Raw genomic sequence first — 19,918 nt, 5'->3', positions numbered from 1 at the left:
TTATAATGCTTCTATAATTTGTGTACTACTTGCACAATGACTGCAGATTCTCAAATAAAAACAATATAAATGTAAATTGCTGATGATAAGCTTTAAAAAATTCAACATACTTTGATACGCTGATTTCCAAATTAGGCATGCTGATACATAAATTAGATATGCAGAACTATGTATACTATAAGCATTAAATTACAGGCTTTCTGAGGCCTTTGAACAGCTGTTCACAAGTAAGCTGAAAATTTCTGTCTAAAACTACGCTGGACTTTGATTGTATATTCTGAAATAGAAGTGATTTATTTGTGAAATTCCACAAGTATTCATACAATATTCTATAGGCTACAGATGTGTTTGACAAAAATATACCTTTTTTGATAAATTACCATGACTTAATGCTTCAAAATGGACTCTAGATAACAACTGTGGTATCATTTGTTGCACATTATCAACTGTTATTTCTGTAAAAGATAAAAAGTTCACATAAGGGCAACTGTAAATATTTCCTAATGAAAACCTGAGTGTTTAAGACTATGTTTTACACAATTTAAACAAACATCATAAAAAACATTTAAAAGTAATAAATACTAGCACTACGGAAACATAAACATGGAACATTAAGGATGTTTTTTGTTTCTTTTGTAGGGCTGGAATAGTTAAGTGATTTAACCAAATACCAAATGTTCTGCCAAAAATTAGGTTGAATACAAAATATTTGTGTGTGGTGCCTAACAGTAACTCAAAGAATAATAAGTAAACAAGAATTTCATACTATTTGAAATTTATCGTTATTAATTAAACATTTTGTTGGTATTTTAGAAGTTTCCTAACATTCTTGATGTATTTTTCGAGATAGTTTACATTTTGAACTACACTGGTGTATGAATTTTCAGATTTTGTTGATTTTCTCCAGAACTACAGGACCGATTTGAATGAAATTTGGTATGTACTTGCATTGAAACAATACAAAACAAATAATTATCCCAAATTCAAAATACACAAGCCTTGATCATAAATAATACCTGTTTAGTGTCGGATGATATGAAACAGCAGTTGCAAAATTGAACAACAACAAAAAAAAAGGTTAGCAGGGGTGTAGTCCCGTCTAACAGACATTTAGGTTTCGCAGTGTGATTCCATACTTGAAATTAAGCAGTTTATTGGACCCTGAGGCAATTGTTTCCACTCGTTCAACAACGCTGTTCTCAGGCTAAGGATGATCAATGAAGGTGTGTTGCGAGTTGTCATTGCCCTCTCGTGAGGGTCCCAAACATGCTCCATAAGATTGGAGTCTAGAGATCTAATTGGCCAATCCATCCAGTGAATATCCTCCTCTTCCAGAAATTTGTCGACCAGAAGAGCTCTATGTAGGACATTAGGGTCATTCCATAGTGACTAACATAACATTCGCAGCAGATTTTCAAACTCTTTTTACTTACACCAGGAGTAAAAAAAAATGTGTTTTAGTTTAATATGCAGATTTAAAATGTACAAGGTGTCTATTTTACATTTCTACCAAGAATTTGAAGCAAAATAAGCGCTGGCAGGTGTTTTTTCACCAAAAAAGGCATCGTGACTAACGTAACATTTTTGCAACCCTGAGAAACAATGCTTATGTTACGAAGTAAATTTTTCTGAAACTTACGCAGGCATTTAAAATTGGCCGATATATTTGTAAGAGGTAAACAATCTGTTTTTTAAAATGTACTACAGATTTATTACATATGAAGCTTTTTTGGCCCTTAATGGTACTTTTACGAAAAACTGTGTGTGACTAACGTAACGTGACTAACGTTACCATCGAATAACAAGCAATGAATGCATATAAAAAACCTTTTGTAATTAATCTCTTGCTCTTATATTACTTTTACACTTTTTAGGAAACTTCTTTGGGTTGCATTATGGTTCTTTTTTTACTTTTTTTCTATATTAGTGTAAGAAATTGAATGGAAGGATTCAGTTCAATTAACTCAATTTGAATGCGCAAAAAAAAAAAAAAAAAAATCAAAAAAAAAATAATAAACAAATGAAAAAAAAAATGCTTTTACAAACTGAATAACATCATTTTGGGCTAATTAAATCTTAAATATCTCTCTTTTAAAAAATTAACCTTATGCAAGTTGATAGTTTCATCGAATTCTTGTATTCTGCAGATATACTAGTTATCGTCATAAGAAACTCCTAGTACTTTTCAATGGCATATTAATTTTAAGAGTTTACTGAATCATCGAACGAATAGGGTTGTGCATCCTTTTGAATTAAAATGTAATATTGAAAAAAAAATATATTCGAACGTTTTTGCAGAGTGCATTTTAATTCCTGATATTACCGCAAATGCTTGAATTTCTAAATGATCATTTTTGCATTTTCTAAAATATATGGCAGCAGCACTTATTGTCACTGTATCATGTAGCATCTTCAAATGTTTTCCAACGAGCAGCCAATACTTCATTTTAATAGGTGGAGATGTATTTTCTAAAAAAAAAGCTGTTCTCCTTTGTTAAGACTGTATTTCTATTATCTTAATTTTTAAGCTTGGATTCTTGTGTTGAATGCACATTCAGCAAAGTACTCATTTTGTTTTACTCAGATTTTTTTTAAAATAATTCTTTAAATTGGAAGTATCTTTTTAAAGACTTTTAAAAAGTATTTTTCTAAGTAAACAGAAGATCTACAATGTAATATTACTGACATTTCTCATCTATTAAATTTTTAATCAATATAGAATGCCTCAATATTCAAAACTTTTCATGAAAATGTACATTAAATTAAATAAGATTTAAATATTAGCAGTCATTTTTAAAATGTTACGTTAGTCACATGCAAACTGTTACGTTAGTCACAGCTCAAATGTTACGTTAGTCACACTAATTATTTCATATCTACTAATACTAAAATAAATATTTTGCACTTTTTAAGTAGATATGACACTGATGTAAGAAAATAAAAAGTGCTGTTTGGTTCAATCATCTGGTTTCGTTTTTAAGCAGAAAATAGTACATTTTCGTGACTAACCTAATGTAAATATTTTCAGCGAAATAACCAAACTAATTAAAATACTTACCTTATAATGTATGCAAAAAGAACAGTCAATTTTATTGGGTCAACATCTAATAATTTAGAAAACATATTTATTTTAAAAATTTGCAAAAATTTTTACATTACACAAGAAAACGTAGACGTATGTTTTTTGCACATGCTAAGACTTTTCTACAACCTCGCACGTTTAGAGCCAGAAGAAAAACACCAAAGGAAATTTTTGCAAACTGTTACTGGATTTATATACTAGAAAGTATGTTGAATGAAATGATAGGTCACAATTAAGGCTTTGTGGAAAAAAAATTTCTGAGGTTGAGGTTGACATTTCTATGGAATGATCCATTGGAGATTTTGCGGAATGACCCATTGGAGAGCAAGTTGCGGGTTCTTGCTTCTCTTCATAAGAATGTAGGACAATACTAGATGGTTAAGTTGAACCGGGACCCACTACCTACCCTTCCCAATTCTTGAAATCAGCCATTATGGTGGAGGAGGTTTGACAATTTGGGCAGGCATTATATTGGATGGCCCCACATTCTTCCATATCTTTGAAAGAGGCTCTGTGACAGCTGTGAGCATAGAGATGTCTTGGAGTCTTATGTTTTCCTCTTCAGGGGTTCTATTGGCCCCGAGTTCATTTTAGTGGATGATAATTCAAGGCCACATAGAGCTATTCTGGTCGATAACTTTTTAACAATTTACGATTTATACAACTGATTTTTTTTTTTTTTGTATTAACTGTTCTGAAAAGTTTTTTGGCTTTTTTAAGCTAAAAAAGGCTTTAAATTTGTAGAAAACCTGTATTTGAAGTAAATTCTCTGAAAAACACTTTATTAATTTATTTCAAAACAACAAAAAACACCCTGGTAATTTTTTCTACCTAGCAGGAGAATGATTTAAATATTGTACTACAAAAAAGTTTGAAGCAGATATTAGTTGGTACTCCGGAGATATGACTTATTAAATTTCCCAATTGGAAAAGCATAAAAACTGACTTTTGATAAGGGGAGTGGCAACATCCCACTATTCAGAAAATACTTTTTGATGTTCATACTGATAGAGAAAAGTATTAGCTTGATATTGATGCCAAATTCAGCATAATTCGTTGAAAAAAACGAAATTAGAGAGATTTTCTAAATTCATACCAAAAAGATGACCCTAAAAAGTAATAAAATATTTAAATTTTGAAAAAAATTTCCAAAATGTAACTTTAATTCAAAAAATCTATAAAAATCAATTTGAGTTCATCTCATGGATATCTATTTGTAAAAAGCTAATGGACAAAATCTGAGACATACTATTTTATTGGATGATTTGACGTGGAATGATTTAATTATAAATAATGAAAAACTTTTTGTAATAATAAGCTGTTGAACAATTTTATTTTTTTTTAAATGTAATTTACATTTAGCAAATATTTTTATTCTACACCTAGCTCTGTTAAAAGGCTAAAAGCATCTGAATGAATATTAGCATTCATTATTTCGGTCTACTGAATATTCGATAGTAGTGACAAATAAGCTGAATAGCGAATAATATTCATTACATCCTTAGCATTTTGGCAGGATTTAGCACAGGAGGAATCATAAATGCACTGATTTGTTCAAGCAATGCCTGTAGGCAGTAAGATATTTATAAATATAAGCAAGTTGAAAGCTAAAACTAAACTATCAGAAAAAGTTATTACGATTTAAATTTTAGTGCTTCTCAAAAGCAATTTGTTCTAAAACTAAATAGTAAAATAAGAAGGTATAAAACTAAAGTCAATGAATGACATATTTTCTATTTTTTGACAACCTTTTCAGCTTTAAATGATAAACGTTTTAGCATGTTAACGCAATGTAAAACAAATGGTTTTTGATTCTATGGGTTCTCCTGCTTGTTAGCTTTCTATTTATTTTTGAAAAATTTTGATTAGGCGATTTTTGGTAAATTGTTTTCAAAAAAGTGATTTTCTGCACTAGGTACAATTGAGGGTCGTACCTTGGGCACCCTTGATTGTACCTTAGGCAAAAACTAGTCAATCACTTTTTGTGATGTTATCTCATTTTGCAGCTAATAGAAAGTGATCCCATCAAAAGTAATGTTAAATTGGATCTCTCCCAGCCTGTGGACTAAAGGTTGGGGGAATACTTTTATAACATCTGCAACTCTCGCTCTACAAACGTCTTCAATCGAATGTCATATAAAAACATTTTTTTCTTTCATAAAAACTTCAGTCATTCCATCTTTGTGGTTAGCTTCAAGCACCTGGCCCCCCTAAAATTTGGGTGCGTTTGCTGTCGAGAAAGATACTAGGCCCCATTTGCCAATACTTTTTGCTTTATTATAGTAAAATCCCACTCCTCCTAGATCCATTCATCCTGAGTCTGTGTTTCCTGATCTTCTGTTATCAATTTTTTAAGATAGTCTTCCATCTGGCCATCATCTTATTCACTAGACAAACTCCACCTATCATTTTCTTCTTCCGAATTTTCCTCTTCAATCCTTTTCTTTGACATCTTCTTATCACATGTCAGCTTTTTTTTCAGTACTTGGTCTTTTTATTTCTTTTTTAAACTGCATTTTCTGGCTTGTGAAGCTTTCATCAAATCATTTTTTCGGGTGCATCAGTAAGGATTTTTGATTTCCCCAGTCTTCCTCGTCTTTTTTACCACTTGTACCTTGATTGTACCTTGGTCATCCACTTACCCGCCTGTTTCGTGTGCCCAAGGTACAAAGCAAAATGTATGACCAAGGTACACAAAAGTGATTTTCAAAATATTTTTGAAAAAACACTAAAATGTTTTAAACAAAACAGAAAATCTGATAACACATCTTGAAGGACACATTTCAAAGTTTCTAAATAATCTAGCACTAAATTTTACAGAAAATTATCCCTCACCAAAAAATACGGGTGATTGGGCGAGAAAAATTTACTTCCTACCACTTGTTTCTTATATTACTACACAAAACTGATATGGCAACCGATGGAACGACCAAAACACAGGAGCAGTGCTGCCACAACATGTGTGTCAATTTCCCACATTCACACGAATATTCCTTCCCAAATGACAGAGATAGCAGGGGGTGCCCAAGGTACATGCATGCCCAAGGTACACGACCTTCCCCAACTGATTTACTGAATCATCTCAATTCAACGTTCCCTCGCCTCCAAAAATAAATAAATAAAAAAATTCAAAATATAGAGAAACAAGTGTAAGTTGGAGGGTACAAGATCAGATGAATAGTGGATTTTAAAATGTACCTCAATAAAACTTCAAGAACTTTTACATCAGCAGAATGGTGTAGATTTGCATTGTCATGGAATGGAAATGAAGAATAATAAAAAAAATGGGTTAAATTAACAATGAATACAGTAAAAAAGAACTCAACAATTTACTAATGAAAGCTTGCTTTGAAAAACAAAGTCTAAAAAGAGAAAAAATAGTGAGAAAAATTTCCTTTAAGCATGTATTTCTTTGAAAATTTCTCCAAACTCATCTAGAGCCTACAAAAAAAAAAAAAAAAAAAAAATCAAATTTAGGTAGCCTGTGGCAACCCACCATTGTTTAAAAGTGCTACAATGCTGAAAAGTTTCAACAAATGAATAATTACATACTTTATTTGAATAAAAGTCAAATATATGTCCCAGTATTAAGAAAATGGATGGAATATTTGTTCTATTTTTAATTAGTGATAAAACAAATATACTTTTTCTTAAAGAATACAAAAGAATATTACATAACAGATTAGAATAAAACCACATGCTATAAAAAAATTCAACTGTTCAACTTGGACATTATACAGTGTAAGGTGAAACTTGCATCCTCTGATGCAGATGCATAAATGAGTCAAAGCTTATGAAGAATACTAGTGACAAACACAATTGAATTATATATTAAAAATGTCTTACCATCAAGACAGTTCAAAAGCTCTTCATTATTCCACATTTTTTCAGCTAATAGTAATGAAGTATAATAAATAGCATGTCGATGAGGTTGTTCAGCCTTAAAATTTTTTAAGCCTCTTCGAAGCTAAGTGAAATAGAAACAATTATAAAACAAATATACATAAATAGAAATAGAAGAAAAAAATGGTAAAAAACTTACTTCTTCTTTCAAGATTTCAAACCTTCTTTTGTCTAATGTCAGGGAGGTCAGTTTATCCATTATTTTTTGGAGTAAAACATGTTGCTTGTCATTATACCCTTTGATACTGAGCTAAAACATGGTAAAATGTTTGTTTAATTTACATGCATAATAATCTAGGACAGATCATCTATGTTCAAGATAAAGTCACTAAGTTTAAAACTTGTTTCGAGATATTGTCAACATAAGCATTTGAACTGGCATGAAAAACAGTAGGGTGATTTTCAAAACGATTGACAGTTTACTGTACTGACTTGATCCATTCATTTTTATGTTGATAATTTTTTTTTTTTTTTTTGGCATTCCAAAAGCATCTAGCACGCTGTTTTACACTTAATTCATTGCATTCAGTTCTTTTTTTCATGATCGTAGATTAATAAGCCTTTTCTACTACTTTAGTTAGCTAGTAACAGAAATGTCCTTGTCCTAACTAGGGAAATCACATACACTTAAATTGGGGTTATACTGTAAAAATAGTTAAAAATTTGAAAAGATACAAAACTTTCCTTGATCAACACTACAATATTGGAAAATTATCTGACAACGTAAGGTAGAAAAAACTAGTCAAAATACTTTCAGAGACATTAATTTAATGACATCATGTTTAATTCAGTAAAATTTTAGTTTTTTGAAATTAAGTATCCACCAATAGTAAATTATAATGCAGTGCTTTGAATGGCAACACCCACTTTTCCTGGTATAAATTGATCAGCATATTAAAAAACCACAAATGACTTTGGAACAATTTGCGTGAGATGGAAATTGCTGTCATAAGACATTTGCAAAACACATTAATTCACCGTACCTTTTCATCACACCTCGTATCATACCTGTGAGCAGTGTGTTGTTTAAAATCCTCACAATCTCAAGCCTTCAAACAACCAAGACTGAAATTTTAGTTTGCTTGGTCCTGCAAATAGGCTGCTAGGACTTCATACATAGGGGAAATTTCTTTTGAACAACCCTGTATTTTCATGCTTTCTTGGGGGGTTTCAAGTAATTAACAAGTCAAACACAATTCTAGTACCATATATCTCATTTTAAAAAACTTTCTGGGTCCCTAACATTAAATTAAATCTAAGGACTTTCAAAGAAAAAAGACAATATCTTTAAAGCTAAATGCTTAACTTATTTTGAAAATAAATGTGAATCGAACATAATTGCTTTGTATCATTAAAAGATAGTACCTCTTCAATACACTTCACAGTTTATTGAACATAATTAATTGAAATCAATTTTATCACAAAATGCTATAGCAAAATTCTTTCAATAAACTTTAATTCTAAGGTAGCAAATGAAGGCATGAAAAAGGAAAGAAAGGCTAATAGAATACTGGACAATTTTGTCTTCTTAGCAACATTGCAGAGAAACAGCACTGACGTTTTAGTTGTGTTGCTACTCTATTAGAATATGATCCATAGTCATGAGTTAAAAGTCTGATTTTCAACATAGAACCTAAAATTCACTTTTATTACTTCTGATGCAATTGTTTGATTACAGAACACAAGATTTATGCAATGGAATTAAAATATTTTTTTTTTGTTGATGTAAATCATGTAGCTTACTGCATAAACTACAAATAGATGAGGGTAAAGTTTATCGATCTGCTATTAATGCAAAGCAAGTTTAACAAGTATTTTAACAGTCATTTCAACATTTGACAAAAAAAAAAGGGTAAAGATTAAACAGCGGTTTTTCTGCTACAAACGAAATACATTATTACTAAAAAATGTGACCAACAATTAACCACTAGTGAGCTTAATTCAGTCTATGATTTCCTTTTACTTTTTTCCCTGTTTTATTGCATTAAAAGAGATACTCATAACCATTTTTTTTCACGCAATGGGAAATGTGCCTAATATACTAACAAAAAGACTAAAGTCTACAAAGGCAGAAAATCTTTTGTATGCGATTATTGTAGTCATGTTACTTAAATACTTTGATCTAGCAGGTAGACCTTTCATAAGCAGCTAATTTTTTTTAAACTTATATTTTTAAACAAAAGCAGATCATAAAAATTTAGTTTAAAGTTTATTACCAACCTAATATAAATAAATATGAAATAACGCATACATCAACACTATTATACAAAACAAGCATTCTAAAATTTATATTTTTAGTTGTTACCAAATATTTAGAACCATAACTTTTTAATATTCAGTAAATTACCGCCCCATTAGCCAGGGCTAAAGCAGAAATACGTAAAATACACCGCCAGCTCTGTCATTTCCTGCCGATGACTGCAGTTTCGTGCTTATTAGCACTCATTAACCCGGCATAAGAAAGTGACTGAGCTGGAGATGGAAAACCTCTTAAGGAAGCCAAGAGTGCGAAACAAACTGGTAGCTAATATAAATAAGAATTAGGTTTTGCATCTCCAGCTCAGTCACTTTCCTATGCCGGGCTGATGAGTGCTAATAAGCACGAAACTGCAGTCCTCGGCTGGAAATGACTGAGCTGGCGGTGTATTTCACATATTTCTGCTTTAGCCCTGGCTAATGGGGCGGTAATTTACTGAATATACCTTGCCTCGCGTTCAGTCTTCGAGTTGAACCGAACCATTGCTTCGGTCACTCGTCTGGTCTGCTAATTTTTATTTATATTAGTTACCAGTTTGTTTCGCACTCTTGGCTTCCTTAAGAGGTTTTTATCTAAAGCTCAGTCACTTTCCTATGCCGGGCTGATGAGTGCTAATAAGCACGAAACTGCAGTCCTTGGCTGGAAATGACTGAGCTGGCGGCGTATTTCACGTATTTCTGCTTTAGCCCTGGCTAATGGGGCGGTAATTTACTGAATATATCTTGCCTCGCGTTCAATCTTCGAGTTGAACCGAACCATTGCTTCGGTCACTCGTCTGGTCTGCTAATTCTTATTTATATTAGCTACCAGTTTGTTTCGCACTCTTGGCTTCCTTAAGAGGTTTTCCATCTCCAGCTCAGTCACTTTCCTATGCTGGGCTGATGAGTGCTAATAAGCACGAAATTGCAATCCTCGGCTGGAAATGACTGAGCTGGCGGTGTATTTCACGCATAACTTTTTTGTTCAATTTAAACTGAAGTGCTATAGAAAAAAAAATATTTGGAAAATGCACCTTTTTATAAGGTGGACACCACAGTTGACTTATTTTCTTAGGCCGAAAAAGCTCAATTTTGATTTCCACCTTTAATTCGAGAAGTAAAGATTTTTTTTTTAAAGGTGGCATTTTTTCAATAATAAACCAAATATTTCAAGGGTGGTGGCATTCCCTCTCTACTACAGCACTTCCTACACCTGAAAAGCTCTGAATGAAGAATGACACTTTAAAATAATTCCATTACAGATATTTTCTGATTAAGAGTTATTAAATACTTACAAAGATTCCAAATTTTGTACCACTCAAGCAGTATTCTAATCCAGCGAGTTCAGCTGCATAAGCATATTCATTAAGAGAATCTTTCACATGACGGACAAATAAATGGTTCATATTGTAATGCAAAGGATCAACATAAGCCATAGGACTAAAAAATCAAATATTTGATCAGAAATAGCACAAATATAGTAATAAGAAAATAATGCATTGAAGTATATAAAAGAACATTCATTTTTATATTAAATGGAAATTAAAATTTAAATATGCTGTAATAAAAATACAGTTAAAATCGTACAACTGGATCAATATTAGGTGCATTATATTGAGTGTCATGCATCAACATCCAGAGCTGGCAACACATTTTCAAAATCAAAGATACTGATTTTGAAAAATACTAAAAAATATAATTTTTGCCATTCTCGAATTTCTAATTTGGTTGATTCAATACAGAAAAATATTTTTTTCTTTATTAAAATTGGAATTAAAAAAAAATACATATTTTTCTTTGCATTATCTTTGTGAAGGTAATATTAAATGGTAGAAAAATCAGCCTTACAAAGGTGCTTTCAAGTTATTTGATCTCCAAATTTGTTCACTGCAAGGAGAGTGAATAGAAAGATTCAGATGCAATTAAATTTTGCAGGAAATTTTTTGTCTCTAAACTAAATGGCAGCCTATATGGTGAATAGCATAAATATTGTGAACGTTGGCATGAACGATGCTTCCTACGTTGGCATGCAAAGGGTAAAAGTGGTATCTACAACTCAGCTTAAAATAAGGTACTGTATTTTAAAGTTTTAACACATCTTTTTCTTGTGATTCAGATGCCACTCTTACAGAATTTCTTTAAAATTACTCCTGATTCACAAATGATTCCAATTCATAAAACACTGCATTTAGGTCAAATATGTTACAAAGAATCACCTGGTACAATAGCTAAATTTTGATGAAATTTGCAGATACTAAATGTGTGCTAAGTACAGCAAGATACATAAAACGGCAAACTTTGGTTCACAAGGTCCAAGTGTAATCAGTGGCTACTTAGCAGGGGGACACCTGGGGTGGTTTTTTGTGGTGTTACTCCCCCCCTCCCTTACAACTGCAAAAAGAAAAAAGTTTTTAATGTTTTATAGAAAATATGAGATTCATACAATTTCCAAGTATGTAAGGGAAAGGGAAATTGGGGAGAAGTGCCACAGAATTTTTTCGGAATTGTAGCTCTTAAAATGCAGTTTTAGAGGAACTTTGGTGATGTTGTGGGGAGGACAGTTTCAAGGGCTTACCCCAGTAAATGTTTCATAAAAGGCATTCTAGACTATCTTTGGTCTAGAGAATGTTAGGGGTTGAAGAGGTACAGAGATATTTAAAATATTTAAGGAAATTTTCTGAATTAAAGTATTTATATTTTTAAAAAAATTGGAATTCCACATTAGGTGTCCCCCCCCCCAGATGGGTGTTATCCGGGGCCGACCCCCCCCCCCTACTGATTTAATCCATGGGTATAAGTGGACTCAGGTAAAATTTTCTGAAGACAAAGTGAAATTTTTGGAAGCTCACTGATATCATTCGAAAAAAAAATTAATTTTTTTTTTCTTTTTAATATAATTTTTCAGTTTTAGAATGTTGGCAGACCAAAAGTTTCAGAGAAGGTAACCCAAAATTATTGGAAATGTTGGAAATTTTGGATCACAAACGCCCTGGTGTAATCATTCCTTTTCCTCACTTGTTAAGTGAAACACAAACAGAAAATCATCACCAACTTATTGCCCCATTGGAAGGCATCATGTGCGTTAAAAATGTGCATTCATGGGTGCAAAAGTTTAAAGAAAATTGAGAATCCTCTGAAGCAGCCTCCACCACAACTAGTGAGACGGGAGTAATTGCTCGTATGAAGTACCCCATCTTCTTGAAACTTTCCGACCCATGAATGCACAATTCCAACATTCACAATGCCTTCATGTAGTGGCGTACCTAGCATGGGTGACACCCAGGGGTGGTAATTTGTGGTTTCACGCCCCCTACAAACGCAAAACAAATATATATATATATATATATATATATATATATGTAAACATGAAATTTAAGCAATTTTCAGAAACTACATTTTTGCTTAAACGAAATTTTAAGTGAGCTTATGTACAAACAACAAATAAAAGTGGGAGTCCCCCCTTGGAATAATTCCAAATTTGTAATGCGTTTTAGTTTTATATTTTTCAAAACCTTGCAATTCCTTTTCAGGAGTCATTCTTTAATATTAACTATTTTCATGACTTTAGAAACTTTTTTAAAGCTTAACAGAGACAAGAAAATTTGACCATTTGAGTTAACAAGAAATTCATCTATGATCGTATTGAAACAGTCAGCTGCAATTATTTGTGAAGAATTAAATGTTCTACATACTTATTTTCTAGAATAACCCAGAAGAATCACAAAACAACGTGCTAGGCAAGTTACTTCTGTTTCAGTGATAACTGTCTGCTGACAACAACAACACGTATTTCCAGCACAAGCAGTTAAAATAATTTCTTAAATGAATTTAACTTTATTTAAATGATTTTTTGTTTTATTTGCACTTTTATTTATTTATTTATTCACAACAAATCCCATGAATACATCTTAATAACTAGCCTGATCTGTGGATTATAATATTATGAGGGCATTGTCTAGAAATGATCTTTAAAAATATATACAGATATATATTCAGCAATATTATGAAAACTATGTGAAAATCTAGTTTTGTTAGCCTAGATAATAAGTATGCATAAAAGATAATTATACCTTTCAAATTCAATGTTAAAAGAAGCTTTCGGAAGAAAAAACTGGTCATCTTGTTTAAACCACAAACGGCCCATTGTTGTGTTCTAAAACAAAAAATTCAGTTAACATATTACATTCATTATGTACAAATGTTTATATAAATAATCAAATCATTTGTGTACATACTTGGATAAGTTCCGGATGCTTGGTAGCCTGCAAGACACAATATTGTCAATATCCCAAAACAAAAAATATTATTCTCGTATGTATTTGAAGTTGCTCATTAAAAAAAAAGAAAAAAAAAACTGTATTAATAACACAAGTTTTGAATCGTAAATGATTTTTTCTGAAACCATAGTACAGATCATAAAAGGTACTTACTACCTTGAGAATCAATTTAAAATAGTTCTTATTAAATGCTTTCTGAATTTTGCTTCAGTTACAGGCCTCTTTTAGAGACTTTTGTTCGGGGAAGTAGGATGCCAATTTATTAGGGATACTACTCAAATTCTTGTATTTTAAGGTTCAGTGTCACTTTTGTTCAAATAAACCATGAAAGATAAAAAAATTTACTCTGCATTGCTCCAGATATTATTATTATTATTTTTATTAGAAGTGGAAATGCTGCCAGTCTGCGTTATTTCACAAATAAGTGAGATTGTTCCACTTTTAGTCTACACTGCTTACACAGCTACTGTAACAGTTGTTGTCGTGCATTTGTATTCAGTATTCTAGAAATATTTCTACCAAAGTTTAGGTGCCTGCTATAGTCAATAGTTCATGGATGTTTGTATTATTTTGTCACCCATCTGCATGTGAGGCAGTGAGAAGCAAAGGAATGTAAGTGCCAAAATTAAAAATTTGGAGATAGATACAAAGGTAGGTGAACCTCTCATCTGTCTTGGGGAAAAAAGATAGTAATAGTATCCCTGGTAGGTGTTGTTATACAGCATGATTTAGAAAAACTTTTCAACTAAAGTCTACCTAGGATCGCAACTATAAACATGTTTTACTCAAAACTTGAAAATGTCTACTTACAGTCCTTTGCTTCTCACTGCCACATAGGTAAAACTTTAAACTTTTCTTTTGGTTTCATTGTGTATCTTTTATAATCACTCATTTCTCAGAGGAGGTACGTTTTGTAAAATCACTTTCTAATTGGAAAAAAAAAATATTTGAATTAATTTTTAAAACTTAGTGATTAATCTTTACTAATAATAAAGCTGAAAGTCTCTCTGTCCGGAGGATGTCTGGATCTCTGTGACGCGCATAGCGCCTAGACCGTTCGGCCGATTTTCATGAAATTTGGCACAAAGTCAGTTTGTAGCATGGGGGTGTGCACCTCGAAGCGATTTTTCAAAAATTCAATGTGGTTCTTTTTCTATTTCAATTTTAAGAACAAAAACGTCATAAGATGGATAAGTAAATTACGAAATTATCATAACGTGGAACCGTAATAAGGGCACAAGCTGATTGGCGAGAGACGAAATTATCATAACATGGAACCGTAACATGGGTACAAGCCAATTGGCGAGAAAATTCACTTCACATTATTTGTAAATATACAGGCGAACCAAAAGACTTTTTAATTTTTTTATTACGGGCAAAGCCATGCGGGTACCACTAGTTAAAACAATATAAAGGACTGATTTTTCAGGTAAGATTCCTTACATTTTGCTCATTTTATATTTCTAGCACAGAAAAAGCATTCTCTAATTATTTAAATTTGCATTCCATATTTCATGGAATCCTCAGAATCATAAATTTGCATTTTGTAAAATCACGTTATCTGATGTTTCCAATTCTTGATTATCCACTTACGTGAATGCTAAATAAATTAATTTTCACTGAATGTATTATAACAATGCAGCACAAAAATTCTGTTTTTGGAGTGTACTTACTTGGATTTCCTGATTGACAACAGAAACATGAACTATTGCATAATTTTCAAAGGAATAAGGACATTGAATTGTTAAGAAAGTCCCAAATTAAGTAATAGTTTAATTGTTTTTCAATTGATAATTTACTAACTGAGAAACAATTTTTAGCAGTTTTTAGCATTGAATATTTGATGAACTATATATTAATCAATAATGGATATTTACTGAGTTGAAAGCGTATTTGTCTACTACCAAAGACTCTGTCCCAAAACATTCTCAAGTTCTTGCATAGTTTAAAAAAAAAAAGTCTCCCCCAACAAATAATAATAAAATCATACACATTCAGACAGATTTTCAGACTTAATTTTCAACAAATTGATAAGAATAATGATATGCATACACAATGTTTTAAAAAGTTTCCTTAAAAAAATCTTACTAAAATATTAATTCATCACTTTTCATAAAGATTAACGCACTTGAAGATCTATATTAATTGCTTTAATCAATCATTAATATTAAATAATGATTGATAGGATATGCAATAAAACCTACCCATACCTCAGAGTCTTTAGCAGTTAACTCAAAACTTGTAGGTATAAACTCATTTGGAGGAGGTAGCTTGAAATTTGGATGTAAACCAACATTTTTCCAGTGCTAAAATAGTTTTTAAATAATTAATACACTTTTAAAGGAAAAATACATGATAATTTACTGATATAATTTTAAATATGAAGCTGCAAGTAGCACACATCAAGTAGATCAAGCAAAATATTTTGATCACCAACAGCTTGTAAAAACATAAGTTAGGAAAAATGGGTTCTTTCTTCACATCAGGAATCATCTCACTGCAGCATGCTAAACTCATACTTTCATTAATTTTAGAAAAATGCATTTTATTTTTCCCTATTTATCATTTAGGATTAGAATTTCATAGACTCTGAATTTTAAAATACACGAAGTAAAAGTGGCTCCGATGTTTGTGTAGATTTTCTTGTTCAAAATACATTTTTTGATGACAGAACATACATTGTATAAAAGTTATAGCGAAGACTACAAACTGAAGGTTAAGGCAACACCTGATCAAAAGAAGGCAGCTGATAGCAAAGGACAAAAAGAAAACTGAGGGACTCAACCTCCCTCCTCCGGCCCTTGCCCTGAGCCGCCACTGCTGTATTCAAATGATTTAAAGCTTCAAATTTTTATTTTTTTTATTTAAGTGCTATACCATTCCATGAAATTTAAGGATTTTTAAAAAACAGAACAGCAGTGTTGGAAAAACATGGCTAGTAAAAGGCAGGAACAGAAATTATATTATATATTAGTCAAATCAATCTAATGAATCTCTTAAAATTGATATTTTACTGAACTCCTTCATGTAGGAATATTAGAAAGAAAGAAAACGACATATAACCGAAATTTGGTCACATAAATGAAATAGATTACAACTAGAATTGTTACAAATAAATTGAGATCATAAGGAAACAATATATTACTGCAAACAATAAATGAGGACAAATTTATCAAAAGGGAACATATCCATTTTCCAAAAATGTTCAGGAGGTGAAAAAACGAATTAAACTAACAACAAAATAGCTTTATTATACTTTCTGTGCATATAATTGAGCACAAAGGCATAACAGATTGTCATAGAGTAAGAAGTTTTCATACAAAAAAATCTGGGAGATGTCGTCACCTCAGAGCAACAGTAGGATTTCTTAGTGTTATTCCTAGGATTAGATGTCTTTCTGTTGCTTTGAGGCGATGATATCATCATTTTAATTTTGGACATGTGTCCTTTTGAATGAAAACCTGAGTGTTGATAGCTCAAACTTTACCAACACTCTAATACATCCAGGGTTGTCCTATTTTGTCCACCCCGAAAAAAAACCATAATGGACAAATGTCATTTTTATCCATTTTGTCCACTTTTGCGGTAAACTGAAAGATTTTAGCTAAAAATTTGAAGTCTGAAAATAATAAATAATTATATAGATTCTTCCTATTCAAGTAATATTTTAATATAAAAATAGCATACATAAATATGTATTTGAACAATTGATTGTAAAATATTTTAAAGTGAAAATGAAAATATTAAGATCAGTTGGAAGTTTATGCACGTGTGTACATAAATCAAATGAGTGTTTTAATAAGTTATAATGCATGTAATAGCATTTACAAAAACAAACACATCAGCTGTACATTTTAAGATGTTTGTCTGTGATGTGGAGATTTATTGTCCATAATAAATGCATTCATAAAATTAAAAAGTAGAAATATAAAATTTTTAAAGGTTGGAGTCTCAAAACATTAAAAATCATATTTTTTTTAAAAAAAGAAAAACTACTTGATATTAATGAAGGAAATGCTGACATGAAGTGAAATCTGTTCTTGTAATACAAATACAAATGTGATGATCAGCAACAGGCTCTAAGCCCAGCTAGGCTGCTCCTAGTCAATTTATTAGTCCCCAATGAAGATTAATTGCCATTTTAAAGCTATCTATCCCCTTGTTCATTATAGTCTCTTCTGGTACACTGTTCTGAGTACCCACAACCCTACTAAAGTAGTAATTTGCATGACATTAACATATCCATAAAAACATGCAGAGTACATAAATATTTTACTAAATGGGGTGACATCGATAAAACTCTAAAAACATAAAACAGTTAAATGTGTTTTGTCTATAAATCTTCATTTTGTATGCATGTCTCCAAGCATTCCATTTGACTTTTCCATTGAGTTAAATTTTTTTATTGTATTATATAATAGTGTAATCATGCCCAATATCTTATTCACATTGTTAAATTTTACTAATTTTAGGTAAATTATGATCTAAAATTAGTTGCACCAATGTGTAATTAATTTTTTTTTTTTTAGATTTACTAAATTCTAAAGTTAACAATCATTCTATTTCAATTAAATGATTAATTCCTAAAAGATAATTTACTAGAATTATATACTAATTTTATTACACCATAACAATTAACTTATGTACGAATAATCAGTTGATTTTTCATTTCGTCCAATTTCTTACGGCGTCCCGGACTTTTTACAAAAAAGTGGACAAAATAGCAATCCTGAATACATCACCATTTCATGTCCTCATATCAAATTACTTGAACCTAAAATTAATGGATCAAGTGTTCATGAGTCTAATGAACAATTAAAGTTTTGATCATCATAAATTTATGAACTTCATTCGTGTTATTGGAAAGTAACAGTTTTTCTCAGCTTTTTACTTCATTAGCTTTCATGATTATATTCTTTCATAAAATCTAGGCTGTGGTGAAATGGAACAAAGGTAAAAGGTAATAAAAGCAAGAAGTCTACCCCTTAAACACTGTTAAAAAAATTTGCAACATTCACACAGAAAAAATGCTGTTTTTTTGGTAAAATTTTCCATTTAGAAAAAAAATTTCATCTTTTAAAACACTGTAAAGTAATAAAGATAAACTATGTTTGTTAAAAGGAAAAAATAGTCCAATTTGTTAAAATCCGGTTAGTTGGTTAAACTAGACAGTATATCAATGTCTTCTCTCTCTCTCTCTCATCAATGAATTTTCCATCGACTTCATGGTCCTCAGAGCTTATTTGATGGCACGTTTGCCAAAAAAGGCTGTGAGTACACTCTAACAGTAGTAAAATTTGTCTTTATCATACAAAAAAAATCAAACGTCTCCTAGCAGATATTTTGCCACTTTTTGAAAAACACCAAGTAGGGGATTTGGAGATTTTGGATATGTGCTCTTTTGAAAAAAAAAGTAGTTTTCGTTCAACAGATTTAGTCAGGAAATGTTCCCTTTTGTTTGAAATAAACTGAAAAAAAATGTAGCGGACGGATTTGTTACCTTTTGGCTAAAAAGCCAAACTTTACCCTTTAATAAACTGTGGATTCGTTCTGCTTTTAATTCTAAATACTAGTGGGTTTGATCGAGTTCATCTGAAAGACATAGAAAATGCACAAAAAACGAGTTTTTTTAAAAAAGTGGATATGTTCCCTTTTCATAAATTACTCCTCAAATGAGATATGTATTAACCCATTGCTTGACTATACATGAAAGAAGCAGGGTTATATATAGTTGACTCGTGATGCAATGCAATTTGACTTGCACAAAATGTCTATAATGCAAGTTTTTCACGAATAACAAATTTTAGAGCTAATGCGAATTTCACGCCCCTTAAATGAAAAATTTCAGAAGGGAATCGGGGTGCGCAAGTATGGGCATTGTTATTGGCTATTAAATACTGTCTACCTCCTTAATTGAGTAACGGATAAACGAATACCACGCTCATAGGAATAAAACCTCTCGGAACCGAATACTTTTCCACAAACACTATGTCAAAGAACCCTGCTCAATCGAATATTCTCCCTGGATAATCGAATAATATGGAATGCAAAAACGTTTGTCGAGAAAATTTTTTGGTAAATTAGAAATAAATTAAGAATGTAACTTATTTAAAAAAGTTTTTACCAATAATGCTAATTAATCACTTTAAATAGCTATTGATTATTACCTTTAACCTAGCCTTATTACCTTATACCTAGCTTATTACCTTTTAAGACAAAAGTTTCAAATTTAGAAAAGTAAATAAAATTTCTCCGCTTACTCCCCCCCCCCAAATAATATTTAACAGAACCAAGGATATTCGATTAAGTGGGTCTGACAGTATTAGATGGTGAATGGACTTTTATCTCTTTAGTATCACTGGCAGCAGAAGTTCCCACATTCAAGTTAAAATATCTCTTTGTTAGTGTATATAAATAACCA

General features: G+C 31.3%; 1 protein-coding gene across 1 annotated transcript in view; it reads right to left on the bottom strand.

Moving 5' to 3' along the window:
* LOC129218037 (insulin-degrading enzyme-like) overlaps positions 1–19,918 on the bottom strand; it is a 171,916-nt gene that overhangs the window by 45,424 nt on the left and 106,574 nt on the right. The window contains exons 15-21 of the mRNA XM_054852216.1: positions 15,708–15,803; positions 13,456–13,482; positions 13,291–13,373; positions 10,516–10,660; positions 7,125–7,235; positions 6,929–7,049; positions 364–455 (exon numbers count right to left, since the gene is read on the bottom strand). Coding sequence (XP_054708191.1) covers positions 364–455; positions 6,929–7,049; positions 7,125–7,235; positions 10,516–10,660; positions 13,291–13,373; positions 13,456–13,482; positions 15,708–15,803 — 675 coding nt within the window. The remainder of the gene's footprint in view (positions 1–363; positions 456–6,928; positions 7,050–7,124; positions 7,236–10,515; positions 10,661–13,290; positions 13,374–13,455; positions 13,483–15,707; positions 15,804–19,918) is intronic.

This window comes from Uloborus diversus, chromosome 3 (genome assembly GCF_026930045.1).
Source record: "Uloborus diversus isolate 005 chromosome 3, Udiv.v.3.1, whole genome shotgun sequence".
Taxonomy (NCBI): domain Eukaryota; kingdom Metazoa; phylum Arthropoda; class Arachnida; order Araneae; family Uloboridae; genus Uloborus; species Uloborus diversus.
Note: the sequence above shows the minus strand (reverse complement) of the source record. Positions and strands in the feature narration are given on the sequence as shown.